This window comes from Balaenoptera borealis (assembly GCF_965194805.1).
Source record: "Balaenoptera borealis genome assembly, chromosome: 1".
NCBI classification, from domain to species: Eukaryota; Metazoa; Chordata; class Mammalia; order Artiodactyla; family Balaenopteridae; genus Balaenoptera; species Balaenoptera borealis.
This window is the reverse complement of record NC_138860.1, coordinates 25,300,701-25,325,372: the sequence shown is the minus strand read 5'-3', so window position 1 is coordinate 25,325,372 and position 24,672 is coordinate 25,300,701. Positions and strand designations below refer to the sequence as shown.

At 34.2% G+C, this 24,672-nt stretch overlaps 1 protein-coding gene across 13 annotated transcripts in view; it reads left to right on the top strand.

Annotated features, from left to right (window-relative positions):
* Positions 1-24,672, top strand: part of LOC309604882 (serine/threonine-protein kinase MRCK alpha) — a 319,353-nt gene that overhangs the window by 96,067 nt on the left and 198,614 nt on the right. For all 13 annotated transcript variants that reach the window (XM_082339881.1, XM_082339883.1, XM_082339890.1 and 10 more), the window contains exons 3-4: positions 4,524-4,607; positions 13,954-14,049. In XM_082339881.1, coding sequence (XP_082196007.1) covers positions 4,524-4,607; positions 13,954-14,049 — 180 coding nt within the window. The remainder of the gene's footprint in view (positions 1-4,523; positions 4,608-13,953; positions 14,050-24,672) is intronic.

Sequence of the window (24,672 nt, the reverse complement as noted above, 5' to 3'; positions counted from 1 at the left end):
GAGAACAGATTTTGGGCCGTGAGAGCAGAAGTAGAGAGGCTAGGTAGGATAGTCCAGGCAAGACATCATGGTAGATGGGAATGGTATGGACTAGAGGAGGAGGTATGGCAAATTCTGGATATATTGAATGTAGACTAGATTTGTAGGACTGCATGCCAGCTGCTTCTTGGATATTGAAATTCTGTTTAATATAGTATGATCATTCCTAAGTTATATGATGTATCTATAAGTCATGATTCTTAAATCGTGTTTAAGAACTCATTCATTTACATTTGTCACCTACTGATTTTTCTGTAGCGTTTGCAGTTTTTCTAACATCATAGTGCTTTTAATATGCTGTCTTTAAAGACAGCTCTATATTTGGTGTTTTTAAAAACATGTCTTTGTTCTGTATTAAATTTATCATCTTCCCATCCATACTGAGTGTACTTTTCATTTTGATCAAATTATATAAGAAAGGACATTTTAACATACTAACCTCTTATATGTCAGTTAGCTGTGGTTCTTGAAAATCTAGAACCTGAAGTTAGATTTCTAGGAGAATCTTCTTCTCCTTCTTCTTCTTCTTCTTCTCCTTCTCCTCCCCCTCGTCCTCCCCCTCGTCCTCCCCCTCGTCCTCCCCCTTCTCCTCCCCCTCCTCCTCCCCCTCCTCCTCCTCCTTCTTTATGAAATGAACGTGAAAATGATCTGTAGTGTTAAAGGAGAAAAGCAAGATCAGTTTTATTTTATCACTTCATCAACTTCATATTCTTGTCTCATCATGTCATCAATTTGATAATTTAAGAATATTTTCTGAACTGACTTTTAAAAAAATTGAAGTATAGCTGATTTACAATGTTGTGTTGGTTTCTGGTGTACAGCAAAGTGATACAGACACATATTTTTCATATTCTTTTCCATTATGGTTTATTACAGGATATTGAATGCAGTTCCCTGTGCTATACAGTAGGACCTTGTTGTTTATTTTATATATAGTAGTTTGTATCTGCTAATCCCAAACTCCTAATTTATCCCTCCCTCACCCCGTTTCCCCTTTGGTGAACTGACATTTTTATTTCACCACATCCCACCTCATTCCAGAAGAGTTTTTAGGCAGCTCATGAAACTGTTGTAAGATAGCTTTGAGAATGTTTTTCACCCTGCAGCAGCATGGCATTCCTGATTATCACATAGATGTGTAGTATGGGTCTCATTTTGGCCATTATCAGCCACACTATAAATACCTCAGTAATTAGTGGTCATTTCATGATCAGGATGAGGTATGGTATTCCATACTATCCCACCCCATGCTTCAAATTTTATATGTTCTGTACAGAAAATGTAGAAAGGGGAATAGAAATCATATCCCCTAGAAATACCTGATTTTTAAAATGTTTTGATGCCTGTCTTTCTCAGAATAAATATGGCATAGAAATGTATAGCTATATACTTTATGTTTATATATAAAAAAATTAATTTTAGTGTACAAATTTTAATAAACTTCTTTTAAACAATATATTGTGAACTTTCCCTATTAAATAGTATTCTTTAACATTTTCAAGAATATTAATAATTTTCTATTGTTTGTGATATATTCAGTCACTTTCACCTTTCAGAATATTTAAGTTATTTACAATATTTTACTGTTGGAAAGCACGCGTAAATATTGTGGCTTAGTTTTTATTTGTGTATATATGTGTTTATTTGAGGATATTTCTAACTATATTTCTATGTTGATGTATGTGTCATGGGTATAAATTTATGAAGTTGGAAGTTGAAGAGATCAAGCTTCTTATTTCCTAGTTACAGAAATTGAAGAAATTAGGATGTATAACGTCTACCACATATTAGTGATAGAGTAAACAACAGTTGAGAGATTGGGCTATAATGTGCTTAGTGCAATGCTTGACACATAATAATAGCTATTGCTTATTGAACACCTATTAAGTGCCAGACCCTGTTTTAATATTTTATACTTGTGTATAACCCGAGTCTGGCTGTAGAGTCCATGCTATCAGGGTAGTAGTCCACCACTACCCTGAACAGCCACAATAAGTGCTAGCTCAGTGTTTGAGTGTTCAGTAAGTGCTAGCTTATTTCTGCTGCACAGCTCTATAATCCAGAGGTGGTTTTGGTTCCAATATTATTTGGATTTTAGAAAGGTAATTTAATACATACACTCTATTTTATATAACAGTCCTATTGGGGTTTTGAGCAGAACCTCATAAACAAATGCATTGGTGTTTCTGCAGTGAAGCATGTTTATCTTTACACTGAGATTAAAAAGAAAACAAAACTCCCCCCAAACTATGCTTAGCCTGATGTCAGTATATGTTGCCAAATGAGTTGTGAAAACCATTTGGCTTTTAGAATTGCAGGTAAGGGATTGTGGACCTTCATAAAACTCTTAGAAGAGTAACTGGCATTTAGGACACACTCAATATGTGTTGGTGAATACTGCTGCTACGATACTGGTTATCATCAGATACTTATATACTCAAATGCATAGAAAATTCGTGAATCACACAGTGCTGGGAGGAGTTCTTTTCACACCACATGACCTGAGAAGGACAAATCTAAGTGTTGGAGTCTTTCAGCCATTCTTCCCTAAATCAGAATAAGAGAGGGCTTAAGTGATGGCCGTCCTTATCTCTTCCCTGTCTTAAATGCAGGCATGTCTAGCTCTATGCTCCTGTCCTTCCGTCTGTTTGTGCTCCCAGTTGTGCAGCATATGATTTGAGTCTACAGAATAGTGAAACTTGCGTTTTCAGACTTTCAGAGATCCTAGTGAAAAAATGTTTCAAGTTTTTCCTCGCTCTTTATCATAGCACTCCCCACCCCCCCCCCCCGCCTTTTTTTGTGGTGAGAACATTTAGATCTACTTTCTAGCAACTTCCAAGTATATAATACAATACTGTTAACTGTAGTCACCATACTGTACATTAGACCCCCAGAACTTACTCATCTCTCATCTTATAACTGGAAATTTGTACCCTTTGACCAACATCTCCCCGTTTCCCTCAACTCCCAGCCCCTTTCACCACCTTTCTAGAATTAGAATTCTAGAAATAGAATTTTCTGTTTCTGTGAGTTCACCTTTTTCAGATTTCCCATAGAAGTGAGATCATACAGTTTTTGTCTTTCTGTTTCTGGCTTATTTCACTTAGTATAATGTCCTCTAGGTTCACCCATGTTGTCACAAAAGCAAGATTTCCTTCTTTTTTTATGGCTGAATAACATTCCGTTTTCTTTATCCATTCACCTGTCATTGGGTATTTAGGTTGTTTCTATATCTTGTACAGCCCCTTTTCTTTAAACATGAACCAACTGATCCGTCATTTCTGCAGATATGACCAGTTATGACTAAAGACTAAAGTGACTGCATATGAATTTGAGATATTTCTTCTTCCTTCCCACCATTTTAATTGATGAGAAACTGTAATCACAGTCATTAGTATAACCATTTATGACAATTACCAAGATGTATTCTAGTTTAGATAATATTATAGTATTATACACTGATTTTAATTATATAGTCATATTATTGTTATTGCACTCTGATCCAAAAATAAATTTATTAAGTGCCCCTGATATGTACATTTGCTATTAAGATTTAAAAAATTTTGGACTTGAGTTTAAACCTATTCTCTATGCTTAGAACTATCCTTTTGAACTGTTTGAAGATATGTTGTATATAGTTTGTTTTCTCCTTCTGCACATTAGAGTAGTATTTGTCTTCTCCCTACTCCACCCACCCCCAGTAACTGGAAACAGCCTTTGTCTCCTCTTATGTAGTTCAGTCTCTGCTCTATAGCATCCCAAGTGAGCTGCAAGGGCCCTTTGAGGTTATCTAGTCAAACTGAGGGAGAGAAGTAGAAACAGAAATGTAATCAGTTTGTTGAGAGTGAAAATAGGGGATTACTTATTTGTATTTGACAGTTTTTTGAGCCATAACTAAAATACAAAATACAGAAATATCTGTTCCTTTTTTTGTTGGAAAGGTATGTGTGAAGTCTACAATTTGTAGAGATGTTAGCCTTAATTGATCTTCAGGTTGTGTGTGTGTGCGCACGTTGGGGGTTGTGGTATAGTGTGTAAGAATATGTGGCATGTCAGTTTATGTCATACTGTTTGATCCCCATGGAACATGTTTGTTTTGGCAGCTGGTTTTCCCTGTAGCATCGTGTTGGAATTTGGCATGCAGTGCTTAAGCTCTAGTTATTTCATTTGGTACATTTTGGTCAATTTCTTAGTGATAGTAGATATTGAGTTTAAATTCCAGAGCAGAAAACTTGAAAACAAGAATATAATATACAATCACCAACCGACACCATGTTCAAAAACACAGTTGTTTGTTTGGCACATGTTCACTAATGTAACTTTTTCAACTGACAATATTATTTGATTTAGGATCTTAGAATTTGAACTGCATGGAAATCTGATAATTTTGGTATTTATTTTTTTTTACAGAGAGGAAAAAGGAAAATGGATGACTGAAAAAAGTATTATTTGTCACATTTTAAAAGTTGTATTTCCTTTCCTAGGTTGCTGTAGTGAAACTAAAAAATGCAGATAAAGTATTTGCCATGAAAATATTGAATAAATGGGAAATGCTGAAAAGAGCTGAGGTAAGATTCTAATTATTGGAATATTTAAATAATATTTTAGAAATATTTTTAGAGAAAAATAAAATTATAGAGAGCCAATAGGTCTTTAAGTATCATTTAGTAACCTTTTATCTACGATGGCATTATTTTTTAAGGCCTAAGAGACAAATTCAATAATTCACAATTATGATATAGTTATGATGAATGTTATATTTGTGATGCTATTTTAATATTATCTGAAAACCAAATGGAAACCCTTAGAATGTCAGGCTTAGACACTTATGTTAAAAGGATGTGTGGAAACCAGTTTCTTTTATAGGAAGAAATTTTGTAGTGATTGACATCCAATTTGATATAACTTGTTTATATTATTTATCTGCATTCTGCTATAAGCAAATTCAGCAGGAATTTTGAATATGGCCTGTAAGAATTCTGTTTATTGCTGACTGTGCAGTTAAATTTATGTTTTGTTTTATATTATTAAAAATGGGAGTAAAATCTGCTGTTGCAAGAGTTGTCAGCATTTTAATCTTGGTGCTAGATTTGAGGGAAAGACTGGAATGATGTTGAAAATATCTAATAGCTGATATGTATGTCAAACCTGACATTACACATAAATTTGGGGAGTGGTTCTGGAGGTCTCCTGCTGTTCTGGGTTATAGTGAGTTGCTCAGTGAGGTAGGGCATTCAGAGGCCTCAGGGAAGCAGAACTTACCGGTGTGGAAGTATTTTAATATTTTAACTTACAGAAGGATTATACTGCTGAGTAGGCTGAGTGTTAGCTCTAGAGGGTAGTAAGATTCATAAGAGGATAATGATAAATTAGCCCTTAGAAATCTTTCTGTATATACCAGTACTTGTAGCAACCTGAAAAACAGCAAAATAGGGAAAAGCAAAAATGGTTCCCATGATGTTGGATACATACTGTGGTAGTGAAAGTAAATATTTCAATATTTCTTTCTTTTAGAAAATTTGAAGAAATAACAAAACACAAAGAAGAAACTAATAATCACTTGTATTCCATCACTTAGAATTAATAACATTTTGGGCAAGTTTTGCTTTCAGTCTTTTTTTTCTACTTGCCTACTGAAAAAAACTGCACACATGAAATTACAGATATATTCTTTGTAAAACAAATAATAGCACATTACAGATAAAGCTAAAGTACTCTTTGACTATACCCCGCCCAAGTCCAGCCCCTCTTTACCTCCCAGAGGTAATTACAGAGGTAATAAAATCATGTTTAAAAGTGTATCTGGAAAGTTTTATGTCACTCTCTGACATATGTGCCAGTGCCCGTTATATTCAATAACTTCAATGTTTACTTTTGTATTTCCCTAAAACTGAATTGCCTTACTGTCACTGGTCATATTTTCCACAATATGTTTCCATAATAAACACTGAGATTGAGTTTAGTATGCAGTCTGTTTATTAGGGGGTGCTTTTGAAATTGACATTGACAGATGGGAAAGGAGGTGAAATATGTTTTGTCAGGGAGAAGTCAAGCTGCCCCTTCAGCCTCTGTTGATCCAACAGGGATCCGTGGAGCAGAAATGGTCCTTCAGAGTTGTCCTGCCTTGGGCCAAATGGTTGACCTTTATGCACTTGCCTCAGTTAGTTAGTCATTGGATACGGGCTGCCTCCAGAAGGACATGGCCTTGGACTAGTAGGCTTTCGGTGGCTGAGGCAAAGCCTGGAGGGGCTGACAGCATTGCCAGCAGTTGGAACAATAAGTCTCATTATTAACAATTAGTAAAGAATTATGTTCTAATTGTTTCGCAGAACTCATAATTGTAGTGGTTTAGTGTTCCAGGGTTAGAACTTTTAAAAAATTTAATTAAAGTTTGTACTTACTTTTTATGATGTTGGATATGTTGGGGAAGAATTTTTTTTTTTAACATCTTTATTGGAGTATAATTGCTTTACAATGGTGTATTAGTTTCTGCTTTATAACAAAGTGAATCAGTTATACATATACATATGTCCCCATATCTCTTCCCTCTTGCATCTCCCTCCCTCCCACCCTCCCTATCCCACCCCTCTATGTGGTCACAAAGCACCGATCTCCCTGTGCTATGCGGCTGCTTCCCACTAGCTATCTATTTTACGTTTGGTAGTGTATGTATGTTGGGGAAGAATTTTGAAAAGAAAGAGTAACTGGTTTAACTTTCATTACTCACTGGAGGAAGTGGCAAAATTGAAGATAAAACAGGAATAATTAAAAATTAAATATTATTTTGTTGAATTAAAAGTCATTAATATGTTCTGTTTCTGGGGCAAGATGGAATAGATGTGCTTCTTCCTATCTTTCCCATTAAGTACAGCTAAAGACCATGGACATTACATATAAAACAGATATACAAAGACTCTGAAAGGCAGAGAGAATGTGGAACAGCTAGGGGCCTTGGGACCCAAGGAATGTCACTCATTCCTTGAGGTCAGTATTATTCTGATGGAATAACCAGATAAGGACCATACAAAGAAAGTTAAAGATCAATATGCCTCATGAACATAGATGCAAATATCCTTAAGAAAATATTAGCAAATAGAGTTCAGCAATATATAAAACAAATCATACACCATGACCAAGTGGGGTTTATTTGAGGGATACAAGGCTGGTTCAGTATTTGAAAGGAACTTGCCTCAAACTATTTGAAACTTTCATTTTTCAGGAAGAAATTCTACATTGAAACTTTTAAAAAGGAATTCATTTTAAAGTAGGATGGAATTATACTTCTGTGCTTGAATTGTCAAATCCTTTTTTAAAAAAACATTAAAAAGAAACCCATTCTGATCATTACTTATCTAATTTTGGAAAACTGGTCCTACCAGTGATGCTTAATGAATTACAAATGAGCAGCAAAATTTCTTACTTTTTAAATCTGTGTATTGTTGATACTTTAGAACACTATTCAGAGATTTACCTCCAACCTGTTTGTCATATTTATTTCTATTTAAGGTATGTAACAGATATATAATTAGTGGGACATGGATTATTTGAAGATACTAGGAAATTTGTCTCTTTCTATACCTGGCAGATAGATAATTAGTAAATCTTATAGTTACAAAGATTAATATCTCTAAAGGGTCATCATTTACAAACTTTGTTAGTATGTCAACAATCCCTTAAGTTAACTTCTCCTAATCTATTCTATGAATTTTACTTTCACTTCAAATTTATTCACCTCTTATTGATTTCACTCATATAGGAGATGTCTTACTCATTTCGTTGAAAGATGCAGTATAGTTTACAGAAATGCTCTCCATCTCAAGAGTCAAACCTTTCCAAGGCTCAGTTATCTTATTTATTAAATAAAGATAATTGTCTCTATACCATAAGTGGAGGAATAATATATCTTAGTTTAACTGTGATAGTACTGGTTTATGCCTATTGTCTTATTTTTGTTATTGCTGTTAGCCCTGTTTTATTATTTTTATACATGTATGTGCCAGTAGTAGTAGCAGCAGTAGTTAATAGTAGTAATGAATTGAGGTCATTAGATTGGAACTGCCTCTACTTCCTGATCTGCTAGTATAGTAAAAAAAGAAAATGTAAGCACTCTAGAAAATAACAAGTAAAAAAATGAAAGCTTTTTTTCCCCGTCCCTCAGATGTCCAGTCTTTCTGTTCAAAGTAAATCATTATTAAGAGTTTCTTATTTATCCTTAATAGAAAATTTTACTATACTGGAATCATATTAAAAGGCTGATTTTTTTCACAGTGCTTTTATCACTTAATAATATATATTGGATTTTTCCATTTCCATATTTATACATTTACCTAATTCTTTTTTTAAAAAAATAAAGTATTTATTTTTTATTTTATTTTTGGCTGCGTTGGGTTCTTGTTGCTGCGTGCGGACTTTTCTCTAGTTGTGGTGAGCAGGGGTTACTCTTCGTTGCAGTGCGCAGGCTTCTCATTGCAGTGGCTTCTCTTGTTGTGGAGCACGGGCTCTAGGCACGTGGGCTTCAGTAGTTGTGGCTCATGGGCATGGTTGCTCCCCAGCATGTGGGATCTTCCCGGACCAGGGCTCGAACCCGTGTCGCCTGCATTGGCAGGCGGATTCTTAACCACTGCGCCACCAGGGAAGCCCTACCTGATTCTTTTTAATAGTTTCATTATACTGAATGGATATATTGTTTAGTAGGATGATTTTTTTTTTAAACGTTGATGGGCATTTAGATTATTTCCACCTTTTTATTATTTTTATTTGGTTATTTCACCAAATCTAACTATGTGTGTTTAGCAAAGAGAAATTTCAAAACAAGAGAGAAAATAGTGCATCAGAACTAGTCACGCCACCTAAGAAGTATATGCAATGTAACATAGAAATAGAAAGGGCTGGGCTTCCCTGGTGGCGCAGTGGTTGAGAGTCTGCCTGCCAATGCAGGGCACACGGGTTAGGGCCCTGGTCTGGGAAGATCCCACACACTGCGGGGAAACTGGGCCGGTGAGCCACAACTGCTGAGCCTGCGCGTCTGGAGTTTTGCTCCGCAGCAAGAGAGGCCGCGATAGTGAGAGGCCCGCGCACCGCGATGAAGAGTGGCCCCCGCTCGCCGCAACTAGAGAAAGCCCTCGCACAGAAACAAAGACCCAACACAGCCAAAAGTAAATATAAATAAATTAATTAATTAAAAAAAAAATAAAATAGAAAGGGCTGTGAAATACTGTTAATCAGAGATATTGCTGTTGGCTACCCTTAGGTACTCCAGGTTGTGTATGCTGAGGTTGGAGGGATTTTAAGGATAATTTTTACGCTAAGGGATTTTCACGTCCTGCTGACTCTAGAATTTATCCACTCCCCAGATTAAATTCCTCAGTAGTGGAACTCCTGGGTTGTGTGGGACGGGTATACCTTTAAACTTCGATAGCTATTGCCAAATTGTCTTCTAAAAAAAGTTGGATCAGTATATCTTTGCACTCATAGTATGTAAACATGTCTGTTTTCTCACACATTTGCCAATTATGGATGTTATCAAATGATTTATGTGACGTGTCTCATGTTTGATTTGGTCACCAAATATATATTAATGTGGAGATTTAAAAGTAAATTGATGCTTTGGTGTGTAAGAGCTGATATTTGAAGTTCTTGCATTTTGCAATTTAAAATTCCACTTGTTTATTTTTTAAAAATAAAAAAAAAACTTGACTTTTTTCCCCTCAAACATTAGCTTAGAGAGAATGATTCAATTATTATTTGAAAGTCTTTTTTTGTGGTAATACTTCATGGGTGAGATAAGTCTTTATTACTTATAAATTAGAAGCCAAAGTAGATATATCATGAATGGATTTTCTCATTTTAACATGTGATTTCCAAGTATTTGGGCAATTTGGATATTCTGTATAAGAATGTTGATCTGATGATCAAGGCTCAGTTATCTTATTTATTAAATAAAGATAATTGTCTCTATACCATAAGTGGAGGAATAATATATCTTAGTTTAACTGTGATAGTACTGGTTTATGTATATTTAGGGTGTGACTAGTCAGGGTGTGTCTCAGGGAGACTTTGGATCTAGGGAAGAGAATCATGTGACAGTTTTTCAGAATTATTATCATTTATATATGGTCTGTATTAACTTCTGTAGACTCAAATATTCTTTTTTTTAAGGGAGGATTTAAAAAAAATCTTACTTAGTTTTTTCAAAAATGTAATTGAAATGGACATTATTAAATGTCTTTATATTGAATCCTTGGTATACATGAATCATGATTGGGTTAATATTGATCTAGAACAGGGTTTTTCAGCAGTGGCACTTACGACGTTTGAGGCCAGGTAATTCCATCTGGGGGCTGTCCTATTCATTGTAGGATGTGAAGCAGCATCCCTGGCCTCTTCCCACTAGATGCTGGTAGCATTACCCCTCACCCCTCCTCAGCTGTGACAACCAACTGAGGACAGTGTGATATACTGAAGCAAAAAAGGAGACTATGCTTCACATCTAAACTAAGTATCTGAGGCATTAATAGGAATAGTCTATAATACCTAAGTATGTATGGATAAAATCATATGATGTCTGAGATTTGCTTCAAAAAAATCCTCTGTGTATATACATATGTGTGAGTGTTTGCATGTATGTGCGTGGAGGAAGGGTGGTGGTAAGTGGGTGAGAGTGTAGATGAAGTAAGATTGAACAATAAAATAATTGTTGAAATTGGTTGATGGGTACATTGGGGGCAGGGGATTATTTTACTGCCTTCTCTTGTATATGTTTAAAATTTTATATTATAGTTTATATTTTATGTTTTTAAAAATTAATTTATTTTTTCACTACATAGTTTAGAATAGATTAGAATCTACTAAAGTTAATCTGTTCTGTTGACAGGTAGTCTTTGGAGCTTTATTTAGTTTGGAGTCATTAGTTTGGAGTCATCAGTCAGTCACATTTCCAGATTCTAGCTGGAAGTGTCTTTACAATTTCAGATAGTTGTCCTGGTAAGATAAAGCCAGGAGAAAGGAGTCTCCTAGGCTTGACAGACTTCACCACCTCTCTAAAATGTTAGCAGCAAACCATAATTTCAGGTCAGTTAAAGTCTAAAACAGAAGTTAGTTGTATGTCAAGTGATTCTATTTTCCCCCTAAAGTGAACGAAAGCATAATATTGTAGATTTTAATAGTTGAATTGACAGGTAAAACTGCCCATTCATTTGGTTTAAGCTTTATTTGTTTTTAAAATTTTCCTTGGTGATGCTGTTTAATAAATGGCTTTGGAAATTCTATTGCATCAAATAAAATTTATGGAAATATGTGGAAAAAAATTAAGGTACGTAATTAGGGTAAATCAAGTAATGCTAATTGTTTTGTATATCATGGCTGTTGAATTTATCTTGTGGGAAATAAATTATTAGGCACCTGCTATGTGTAGAATACTGTATGATGGTTTTTCAGTGTGTATGGAATGTGGTACAGCCATTAAGAAAAATTAGGTCTCTATGTACTGGTGTGGAAAGCTGTTCAGATATATTATTACTTGAAAAAAAACGACTTACAGAGCACTGTGATCTCATTTGTGTAAAGGAAGAAAAGATAGGGGAGATGGGATGCCATATGAATATAGTGTGTGTGTGTGTGTGTGTGTGTGTGTGTTTATATGCTTATGTGTATACAGAAATTTTCTGAGAAGAAATTCAGCTGAGTTATTGGTAGTAACCTCTGGACATAACAGGTGGACAGTGAAACTATCAGGGTGTGACTCAGGGAGACTTTTAATTTCTGCTGTACCTTTCAGTTCTTTTTGGCATAGCAGCTTTTTAATTAAAAATTTAAAGATATATTATAGAATTATAAAGTATCATATAAATTATTTTTTATTTTTAGCCACACATTTCTAAGGTTCTCCAGGATATATCTTTATAATAGTGGAAATATATCCTCAGAATAAATTAAAACTTTTATAAATCAGTAAGAAAAAGACAATTCATTAGAGAAAATGGGCAAAGGGAGTTTTTCAAAGAGAAAACTCAGATGTCCAATAAGCATATGTAAAATTATTTATTTACAGGGAACTCTACTCGATGCTCTGTGGTGACCTAAATGGGAAGGAAATCCAAAAAAGAGGGGATATATGTATACATATAGCTGATGCACTTTGCTGTACAGTAGAAACTAACACAACATTGTAAAGCAACTATACTCCAATAAAAATTAATTAAAAAATATGAGTGCAACAAAAAAAGATTTATTTGCACCTGTAATTAGGAATATGTTAATTAAAAGAATGATGAGATATTATTTCACACCCATCATATTGACACACACTTAAAAGTTTAACAATGCCAAGTGTAGTTGAGGATGTGGGGAAAAGGGGAGATTTCATACACTGGGGTGAGGGTAGTAACTGGTATACCACTTAGGAAACAAAATTGGCTGAATCTGGTAAAGCTGAAAACGCTTAAAACTAGTATTTCTGTTTCCAGGTGTATACTGTAGGGAAACTCTTGCAAGTCCCCTACAACGAACGAGTTCCGTTCCCTAGAGTGCGTTCGTAAGTCCAACTTGTTTGTAAGTCCAACAAAGTTAGCCTAGGTGTCCAACTAACACAGTCGGCTATATAGTACTGTACTGTAATAGGTATATAATACTTTTCACACAAATATTACATAAAAAGCAAACACAAAAAATAAAACATTTTTAATCTTACAGTACAGTACCTTGAAAAGTACAGTAGTACAGTACGACAGCTGGCATACAGGGGCTGGCATCAACTGAACAGGCAAGAAGAGTTACTGACTGGAGGAGGGAGAGGAGGTGGGAGATGGTAGGGCTGAAGGATCATCAGCAATAGGAGACGGAGGGCAAGCTGCAATTTCACTCACGCCTGACGTTGATGGCACAGGTTCTGGTTCCTTGCTGGATTCAATTCTATCTACCCTCTTGAAAAAACGATCCAGTGACGTCTGAGTGGTACTGTACCAGCTACGTCACCGCTGCTTTTACACTTGCTTCCAGACATCCTGGGCTTGAAATAAAAATACTGTACTACTGTACTCTATACAGTGCTGTACAGTAAAGTATACACAAAAGCACAACCACTTGTAGAGGATGCATGCATGTGGCAACATATGCCAGACAGGTGAACTAACTTACGTGACTGGACATGCCGACACACGTTCACATCTTTGAAAGTTCACAATTTGAAGGTTCGTATGTAGGGGACTTACTGTACATTTGTAAAAATATATTCATTGCAGCATTGAAATAACGCAAAATTGGGTGATTTTCATGATTGGGGGTTACATAAATAAATTCTGCTGTATTCATACAATGGAATACCACAGCAATTAAAAGGTAAACAGCCATTATTGAGTAAAAAGGGATCTCGTTGCAAAGGGATAGATGAAATTACACTATTAATGGAAGTTTTCAAAACACAAAACAATTCTATTGTTTTTGGACACATACATGTGTAATAAAGCATGTGATGGGAAGAATATATACTAACTTCAGATTATTCATTTTCTCAGAGGGAGAAAGGACAGGAATGCTCTAGGAATAAGAAGGCTACAACTTGTATCATATTTTCTTAATAACAAAAAGATCAGAAGTAAATGTGACAAAATGTTGACATTTATATTATCTAGATGGTAGATTGGACCATGGTTGTTAAATAATTCTGTGTATTTTTCTGATTTTTTTGAACTACAACAGTATTTTTAAATATAAAATACTTTTAAGTGAACTGTTCCAGTTGTTCAATTTCTGAGGGTTCTTTGAAACTTGACTTATTGGAAAGTCATATAATATTAGATGTATTCCCTTTTCAGAACAGAAAGTGTAATAAATATTTTAAGCAATTGTTTGCATAATATATTTCCTAGTTTTACATGAAGTATTCTTCATCTAAAAAAATGTTTTTTTCCTTTTCAGACAGCGTGTTTTCGTGAAGAAAGGGATGTGTTAGTGAATGGAGACAATAAATGGATTACAACTTTGCATTATGCTTTCCAAGATGACAATAACTTAGTAAGAATCTTTTTATATGTCTCTATATCCTTATTAATTTTTTATTGGCAGAATTTAGCATTATTTTCTCTTAAGCATTATTTAAATGTAAATGTTATTTAGAAAACCACTGAATTTTGGAGTATAAGTTGTTTATTTTGATATGTGATTTCTTTCCCTGGGTAATTCAATACCTTTCCATTGGAATTTTTTATGTTTTTTAATAAATACATCAAAACTAAATCCAAACAGATTTACATTCTATAAAAGGTGGTCAGGATTTTTTTCCATGATTTTCTCAAGGTATCTTATTTGTAGTATTCTATTACTATTTAGAATTTTACATATTTTTCGAAGTTGTCATGTGTTACTTTAAGTAGAGCCATATTTAATATCTAGGCTGTGTCTTAATTTTATATGAGCATCATGAACCACTTGACAAAAGAAGTTAGGAAAGAGCTTGGAGGAAAATCAAACTGTTAGAAGCACTACCAATTGAAGATTGAAGAGATGAACAAGTAAATAGGAAAACAGGTGATATCTGTCACAGTAGTGTGTACAACTCCTTGGCCTGTTAGTCCAAGCTCTTCATTTTCTGACCCCAGTTGTTATTTCAAGGTGTATTTTTTAGCATACATGTGTTGAGTTCCTGCTTTGTGCCAGCTACTACTACTATGTACTGGGATGTAAACATTAAGAAGACATTTTTCATTAAGTTGATAGATATTTATTGGACATGTGCTGTGTGCTAGGCATTGTTCTTTAGATTCTAGAGACTCAGTAGTGAACAAGACAGACAAAGGATCTCTTTTCTTATTCTTACATTCTTGTGAGGGGAACCAGACAAGGAATTCACAGTCAAGTAAATAATATTTTCACATTGTTTCGTATAAGAAAAATATAACATTTATTCAAAGGTATGAAGTCAAGAAGGGCTCTTCTAAGGCAAATGTACATTGGCTAAAACAAGAAGGGAGAAGAGACGGAGACGGCTTGGTGAGCATGGAGATTTGAAGCCACCTGTTATGTTCCGCTTGATGCAGGATAGAAAAAGAGGCTTGGGGATGAGGGAGGAGAGATGAGAGAGTCACATAATATAGCACCTTATACGTTATGGTAAGGAAATTAGACTTTTACAGTTATGAGTTTCAAAAACAAATATTTTTTTGATCATGGAACTCTAGTGTGTGTGTTTTGTAAAATGACATTATATCTGAAAGTCTATACAATGAAGCATATAGAAACGCAACTGCCCTGACTGATCTCTTAGCTTCCTCCTTCCACTTTCCTTCATGCTTTCTCAGGGTTCTTTCACAGAGCAAGTTTGGAAGCTGCTATTTTAGGACTGTAGAAAGGTTTGTGGCAGGAAAGGACTGAGATGGTTTGAGGGATGAAAGGAAGGCTAGTGTGATTATGATAAGGAGGGGAGAGAGGTGTAAAATGAGGCTTCCAGAGTGTAGGCCATGCAGAAGAGTTCAAATTTTATTCTAATTTCCAGGAGGGTTTTAAGGATAGTGTGATAATCAGTTTTATATTTTATATAGAACATCCTAGCAGCAGTGTTAAGGATGGATTTCAGGGGGCAAAACTAGAGAGACTAATTAGGAGACAATATTCAGGTGACAGATAATGAGGGATTGAATAAAGGTGACAGTGGAAGGGGATGGTTTCAGGTACTATTTAAGAAGTAAAATAATTAGAACTTGTTGTGTTTGAGTGAGTGTCAGTGGAGGAGAGAGGAGTCAGAATGATTCCCAGCTTTCTGGTGTCTGACTTGTGGGATTCAGTGGTTGGTAGGTGATGAATTGAGTTGGGGAATATAGGAGGAAGAGAAAATTTAAAGTAGGTGGGAAGATGATTAGTTTAATTTGATATATGTTGGGTTTGAATTGTCATGTGATCCATTTAATGGGTTAGATATGTAAGTCTGGTGTTTCTGAGGGTGTCTTGGAGTTCTTATAGATCAGATTTTGGCAAATTGTGGCCTGCAGCTCAAATCTGGCTCACCACCTATTTTCGTACAGCCAGCAAGCTAAGAATTGTTTTTATATTTTTAAGTAGTTGGAAAAAATCAAAAGAAGAGTATTTTATGACATGTGAATATTATATAAAGTTCAAATTTCAGTGTTCATAAAGTTTTATTGACACACAGCCATGCCCATTGATTTATGTATTATCTATGGCTGCTTTGTGGCAGAGTTGACTAGTTGTGATGGAGATTGGCACTGTGACAGAGGGTAACACGCTATATGTGTTACTCATTGCTTTGCGCTGAGTCAGACTACAAAGTGCAGTGACATTTATAACTTGATAGCCTTTCAATTTATAACTTGATAGCATTTCAAGTGCTATATCATGACGTTTTATTATTTTTAAAATTAACAGTGCATATGCCTCATGTCAAAGTAAGAAAAGTAGACTTTTCAGTATCATGCTTTTAAGGCACAGTAGAGTGTGGATTATTTTGTTAATGAATTAAGTTACGGCATAGTGTTTATTGCACAACTACACTTCACTTGTACTAATAGAATACAATAAATGTCTACATTGCCAAACTGAGCACTCATCACAACATTCCTAACTCACAGGAAAGCAGCAGTCAGAAAAGTTAGAAAATTTAAAACAATATCTTATCACAGCAGAATTTTTTCACAAAATAAAAAATGAAAATGAGGCTGCAACTGTAGTAAGTTCCTGAGTGGCTCATTTACTAGCCAAGCAAGGAAAGCCATTTAACAATCTTGAGTTAATTAAATCATGTTTGATTTCAGCAGCCAAAGAAATGTGTCCACAGAAAATAAACTTGTCTAAGACTATTAGCCTTTTGGTGAGAACAGTTGCTTCAAGAATCCAGGACAGTGGGAGCAGCATCAATGGTGGATTTTAAAACCAGGGAAATAATCATTTCCTGTCACATTGAGAGGGTTTCTTTGACTCTTGAGTTGAAAGATGGTGCTGATTCTGCTCAGTCCTTGTTACTTGAGGAGTCAGTGTTTGAGTTTGAAATAGCTGAGGAGTTAGCCTCTATGAATATCTTGTGTGGAATCATTACAGTCATATTATTTTCAAAGAAGTTGAGAAAACACTGATTTGGTACAACCTGAATTGGAATCTGCTAAAACATATTACAATTGAGAGTGGTAAAAATATGTATGAGCAGGAAAAGGCTTATTTCAACAGATTTACAAATCATATGAAAATATTAGTTGCTTAAAGCATGTAGATGTTGTCTTATTAATCAGCAGGTAGTTTGCAGCAAATATTTGAATCTATCATGTGTTGAACCAGTAGTATCAACGTTGCGCTTCATTCAGTTTTTTGGAAACAACTATTATCATTTCCATGGATTTTTATCAGAAATCAAAGTTAAACATTCTTGCTGTACCATACAGCCATTCACTGGTTTTGCAGTGGTAACGTTTTATTGCGATATTTTGAACAAAGGACCGATTGAAATATTTCTGAACAAAAAACCCCACCCTCAACCATTATTATGAAGTATTGAAAAGGCCTGGAAATTAGCTTTTCCTGTAGACTTGATATGTTTTAAAAATAAATTTAAAATAAAATTACAAGGCAAAACAACACTTATATGCAAAACTATGCTATGGTGAAGTCATTTTGACAACTGACATTGTTTGAATCACAAGTAATGTCAAGCTGCTGTATCTACTTCCCATGCTGTCAAAAGTAAAAAGGAGTGAGATCTCCATTTCCACATAGATTTGCAGCCGATAGATCTTTTGAGCTCAAACTACAGTTTTAGCAGCAATTTTTGGAACTTGATGCAAGTGCAAAGCAAATGTTTGTAGTTCAACATCCATTTAACTGGGCAGTTGAGAACTTCCACCTAAATTTCAGTTAGAAGTGGTTAATCCGCAGTAATGACATACTTATACACAAGAATCAGGAGAAAATTTTAATAGCATTCTATAAATGCATTTCAAGTAGAGGAATATGCTCAATCAAAATTACATACTCATGAACTGATATGAGTATTTGGCAGTACCTGTCTTTGTGAATAGAGTTTCACAGATGAAATATGTAGAATCTCAGTACAGAGGCAGATTTACATTTGCAGTAGGTTTTTGATGATAGGGAATACTAACTTTGAGCCCAGTTAAGCAAACTGTTCTATTCCCCTCTCCCCACAAAAGAATTACATTTTCTCATTCGTAGTACATGTTACAAAAATTGTATTCAATTATCATTATTATATTTTGCATTTTGCTAATGAAATGTGTGGAAATTTGTTCTCTCTCTTATTATATATGTACCTATATAATATCCTTGATTTTGCCTCTTGGCCTGCCAAGCCTAAAGTATTTACTCTCTGGTCCTTTACAGGAAAACTTGGCCAACGCCTTTTGTAGGTAACAGTGAATACAAGGAGTAAATGAGAATCACTGAGCAGTGCTTGTAAAATGAGAAAACAAGTTTGCCTAGAGAAGTTGGAGATAGGGCACCCCAAGAAGTAGAAAACTAGTGGAAATGGTCAGAGCAAGAAAGAGAATCAAAATACTGCACCGTGGAAACTGAAAGGAGAGTTGGTAGAGAAAACCATTAATAGTGTTAAATATAGTATAGTGGTAAATAAAAAGATATGACTGGAAATATTGTGCCTGCCCAAATTCTCTGTTTCAGCCTCAGTGGAGGGAATACCCTCCATTCTTGAGCATTCTCTGTATTCGTTTACTTTTTGTCTTTGTTTTTATTGTCCATGATATCTTTCATACTAGTGCCACTCCTTCCTCTTCCTTCCACTAGTCCTGTTGAAGTCTAGCTAATACTTTAGAATTGTACTCAAATTCTGCATCTTAACAGTATTTCCAGAATTCCCAATTTGAATTAATCTTTATTTCATTTTAGCTTTACATTTTTTAGTACTGCTATTATATGATTAACCTATGTATGTATACGTCTTTGATTTTTTTGGTATAACTTAAAAAATTTTTAAATAGATGACATGAACCCTGCTATCTTTAGCTAAAATATAATTAGAGGTTAATGTAACTTAATAGCCGTGAAGTTTATCTGATTTCAGGCCAGGTTCAGGTGTTCAAACAGGGTCATTACTTGTCTTTGTACCCCGTACATGCTTCCAGAGTATAAAAGTGTTTTTCAAACTTCAAATTGTGAGTCATAAAATCAATTTAGTAGGTTGCACCAGCATTTAAGAAATTAAATAGACTAGAAAATGACAGAGTTCAAATAGTAAGAGTAAATATTGTTTCATGACATTTCTTTTATAATGGTTACTGAATAATCATATAAACCATATTATTTTTGTGGGTTATAGTCAGAATTGTTTAAAAGTCATAGCATAGAGCTTTGCACATCTTAGTTGCTCAGTTGTTAAATTGAATGGAATATTTGACTTGAATTTACCATACTTATATGAAATTTTAGGGATGAATGTATCCGTACAAACATAATCTGCATAGATTTGTCAGCAAAATTAAGAGTAAATCAAACACATGCCAATTATTTGCTTAGCAAAATTATAACAGTTTATCATGATGACTTTTCAGATGTTTTTGGATAAGGACTAAAATCCACTATGACAATGAATTCTATGGTAGATATATATAACACTGTATATTTATGGATTGCTTAAAAATCTACATTTTGCTATAAGTATAGAAATATATATAGATACAGAAATAAAATGTCCAAATGCCAAATTTTATATAGCAAAATTTTGCCTAATTTTCCATGAATAAATGCCTGACTTATCATTCGCTCTCCTCTGAGTTATTTAGTCTTATCTCTGCTCTTTGCATTTGAGATTAGGATTAATATTTCTTTTTCAAAGACATTTCTAAGAAATTGTGTGTATATATCAGCCATTAATTATATTAGAATTAAAATTCCACAATAACTGGAGGAGGACTGAAATACTCTAGTAGTCAGCTCTCCTGTAAACTGCCAGTTTTTCTTTAGTTTAGGGAAACCTTCATGGTATATTAGTCTCAAGAGTCAGAAGTCCTAAATTGTCTTGTTATCATCAAAGATTTTCTTTTGAATATTCATGAAATATAAGAAAATAAAATCATTTAAAAATGTTGACAAACCTTGTTTTAGATACCCAAAAAGAAATTTTATTATACATAGTTATTTTCCAAAATAACTTTTAACCCTAGTAGCCCTAAAGCAGTCAAATAAGTAACATGATTTACAGAGCTATACAATTCAAGGAAGCTGTGGTAAATAATTTGACTTTCATTTGTAATATGCTCAAATATCACTATAGCCAGTTTATGAAAAAATATATGGTCATAGCATATGTGCATTTTATTTGTTTAGGAAGAACTTGCATAATTTAATGAATGATATTAAGATGTGATTAGAACATTTTTTCCTTAAGAAAAACTCATTAAATACAAACCTACTTAGTCGCATCTATATGGACACATAAACTTCTTATCACTTAGATATCATTTAGAATATTACAAATCAATGAAAATTTTTTTTCCTCACATTTTCTTATTCACTGTTTCCTATTATTTTATGTTTGAGGAAGAAAAAAAAACAGATAGGAAAATATTTAAAGCAAAAATTTTGCTTTTTGAATTAGCATTTGTAAACTGATTAGAGGATGAAAGATATTTAAATATTAAATTGTAATTAGTCGTATGAACTTTAAATTCTTTACAGGAATCCAGTTTGTGCTGGAGATAGAAATTATTAGAAAGGTATTTTTGTAAGAGTGAAAAAAAAAAGGGCTATGAGGGATAAATAAAAGGTGGGGCTCTAAGGATTGACTATTAATCTCTTCATGTGACAGCAAGATGACTAAAGGAGTTTGGTATTCTCCGTAAGAAGACTTCTAAAAGCATATCTGTTCTGTGAAATGTTTTTTCTCTGGACACAATCTATTTATTGTATGTTTTCACATGCTTTAGCATTCTTTCCTTGGAATGTAGTTCCTTAAAAAGCACAAACTTTGAATTAGAGATTTTTTAGAAATTCAGAGTTGAAAATTTTCTGATGTGTATATCTACACCTAGAGATCTGTGTATTTTGGAGGGATACAAGATTTCTGAAGACTCAGCCTGTATCCTTAATTTCTTATTTGTTATTCTGGTGCTTAGCACATACTCTTTTATGTCATGGATATTGTCAGCTTTTTTACTGAACACTGATTTTCTTTAATTTGAGTAAGAAGGAAACTGATCAAAGATCAAGAACTCTGAGTTCTGGCTTTCCTACTCTTTAATGTAATGTTTGGGCAAATCATTTATCTTTATTGTCTCTTACTACATAGCCATAAAGCAGGAATAACAGTTATGATCCCTATCTCCAGTATAGGGACATTATACAAATATTCCTGCACCCTCATTCTATAACTCCTACTTCCTGGAGAAAATGAAAGCCATTGGTCACTCAAGCATGAACTTTCTTAACTTTCTGTGCTCTGACCTCAGCATTTCCTTTCATCCTTCCCCCGTATACAAATTTATCCATATTTGGGCCTGTTCTTATTTTTTTTCTCAATGTGGTTGAGGTATATCTTTATATTTAGGATTATTCCTATCAACCTTTCCCTTTGACTCCATCACCTTTGGCCTTTTGCAGAACTTTACTCCATTGGTCAACTTTGATTTGACTAGATCTTTTCCTCTCTACAATACAGAGATCTATATACATTAAAAAGTTAATAGTCCTTACCTTCATCTTTCATTTCACCCTCTTGAGGTAACTAATGTTAACTTTGCTGTATCCTTTCATTTTTTACGCTTTGTATAATTGTATGTTTGTGTGTGTATGTATATTTTCTTCCTTTTTATAAAAATGGGATTACAAAGTATATATTACTCTGCAGCTTGCTGTTGCTTAAAATATCTCATGGGCATGTATATTTAATTTTTCTTTTGGGCAACAGTATCATATTTCATAGAATGGATATGTTGAATGGATCCATTTAACAGTTTTCTTGTTGATCTCTATTCATATTTTCTTATTTGTTCCAGTTATCAACAGTGCTGTCCAGTAAACATACTTGCCCATATGCCTTACACATTGGAGCTTTTATTTTAATTGACTATATTCCTAAGAGTGGAAATGCTAGATCAAGGGGTATAAACCTTTTAAAATTCAGTAGATACTGTGAAATTACTTTCCCAAATAGTTGCAGTTTATCACCTTCCAAAAAAGCAGTGTTGTTTTAAGTCACTTTCTCCAAAACATAATGATCATTTTGCTAATCTAATTGGTGAAAGATATCTCTTTGTTGCTTTGGTTTTGACTAGGTATTGGGTTTGCCAACAAGTTCATTCAGTTTTAAGTAAAAATAAAAGACATTTTTCACTTTCACGAAGAACTTTACGGAACAATGTAGTCACTAACCGAACGAGTTTGTTGGCCAGCCCAATATTAATTGGCTAATTGTGTTTCCTCTCATGTGAGGAAATAGCCTGTTAATAGCCTCAACCTAGTTTTGTTGGATTGCTTGCCCTCTTCTTAACAACTGATAGGACCTCTTTATGTTAGGATTATTATCTCCTTGACATGTCTTATGAATATTGCCTCTCAGTCTATGGTTTTCTTAAACTGGTTTAAAGACGCTTTTGCCATATTGAGTAATATTTTAAAGGTAGTCTATAAGTAAGAACTTGTCCTGATGGATATTAAATTTTACTAATTAGTCAATGAGAACAATATGATATTGATATAGAAATAGACAACTGTAGCAGAATAGAGTGCCCAGGAGCAGATCCAAGTGTATTAGCGTCTTAAAATACAATGAGGGGGCATTTCAATTAAACTGGGGGAAAGAATGGAATATTTAACTACTTGTTTTAGATAATTGACTCTCTGTATATAAGAAAATAGTCTTCATACCTTGTATAAAAATAAATTTCAGACAAATGAATGAATGAACCTGATTAAAAGGTCGGGTTCTTTTCCTTTAAGAGCCTGCAGCAATACCCTCTTCTTATCCCTGTCAAAGATTTATATTACACTGAAATTGCCCATTAATTTGTGTTTTCTTCTTCATTAGATTGTAAATACCATGAAGGCAAGAATTATGTCTAATTTATTGTAGTATCTCCATTGCATAAGTATATTGTTAGCAATAGTAGGTTCTTATATATAAATATCTGTGGAATTAGTAAATGAATTTATTTGTCCCTTTCTTGTTCTGGATTCTATTTTCCATTCCCAAGAAAATTATCTACAGAATAAAATATATTAAATATAAATAATAAAATATATTAAGACTTTGGTCTTAAACTTGTAGTAGTAATATAGTCGAGAGGCCAGGAGCCTGGGTTAGGATTGTTGGTAGTGGGTAGGGTTAGAAGTAGATGGACTTCACAGAGATTTAGTAGGGGGTAAACTCAACAAGACCTTGATGATTTAGTTGAATGTTGTAGTGAACAAAGGAAAAAACATAAAAGAATGACTTAGAGACGTTCATTGAGGTATGTTATAGAGGAAAAGGGGCTTTTTTCCTATGTGAGGTTATTACTTGTTTGCCTTTCTGGATGCATGTTTGTCTCCCTAACACTAAAATCCTATTGCAAGTATAGTTCATTTTCAACTCATTGCTTTTCTCTTGAGAATCTTCTTTTGTGTTTTCTGCTTCTTGCTTCTCCCAGTTGCTGAATTCTGTCTTAACTACAGCTACTTTACCTCTGAGGACAAGGTGGGGAAAGAATGTGAGTAGGCAAAGCCAGAGCATTGTTTAGCAGGCAGCAGGAAAGGAAAACTAGGAATATTTATGTATTCATAATTTTTTATTCTATCTCAAGGACGTTTGTTTACTGTAGAAGAGGTTCAGTGAGGCACACTGAAAGGTTGGAAGTGAAGGGGTCCATGGGTTTATTAAGGGAAACACATAGCAGTATGTGGATGAAAGTAGAAGATAGATGATGACTCAAGGAGCCTAAGTTTTAAATGGTGACCGTGGGTGGCAAAAATGTTGAGATGATTATTTTTTAGCAGTTTATTGATAGATGGTGTACTCAGACCTTAGGAGTCTGGTATGGCAAGAAAGTACGCTTTCAAGAGAGGAAAGCCTTTGATGTAGAAGCCTTTGATCTCTTTATCCTCTGTTTGGTACCAAAAAAAATCCTGATTGGGACCTAGTAAATGTTTATTGAAGAAATGAGTTATGTTATATGACTTTCTATATATAAATATTAGATTACAGTTTTAATAGTAGACTTGTTTTTTTGTTTGAAAACTTTCTGTGTTTGCTACTATACTCAAAGTACTTCTTTTTAAAGTAAGAGCTGTGGATTTCTTCTCTACATCCATTGCCAATTCTAGCAACATGTTTATGTTAACAAAATTTTATTACATTAAATTATTTTGTTCTAATCTTCTTGACAGAGACTGTTAAACATTAGGCCTAGTAAATATAGCAAGTAAACCATAGACAAGGATTTGAAATACATTGTTGCCCTAACTTTCAAGGATTTGAAACATGAAATAAGTTTCTTTTGTTTACAAAATTGCCCATGCTTGTAGTTCTAATGTATAGTAATAAGAGTGTGAATTTTCTCAAGACTGTTTAACTCTTTTTTTAAAAAATTATTTAATTATTTAATTATTTATTTATGGCTGTGTTGGGTCTTCGTTTCTGTGCGAGGGCTTTCTCTAGTTGCGGCAAGCGGGGGCCACTCTTCATCGCGG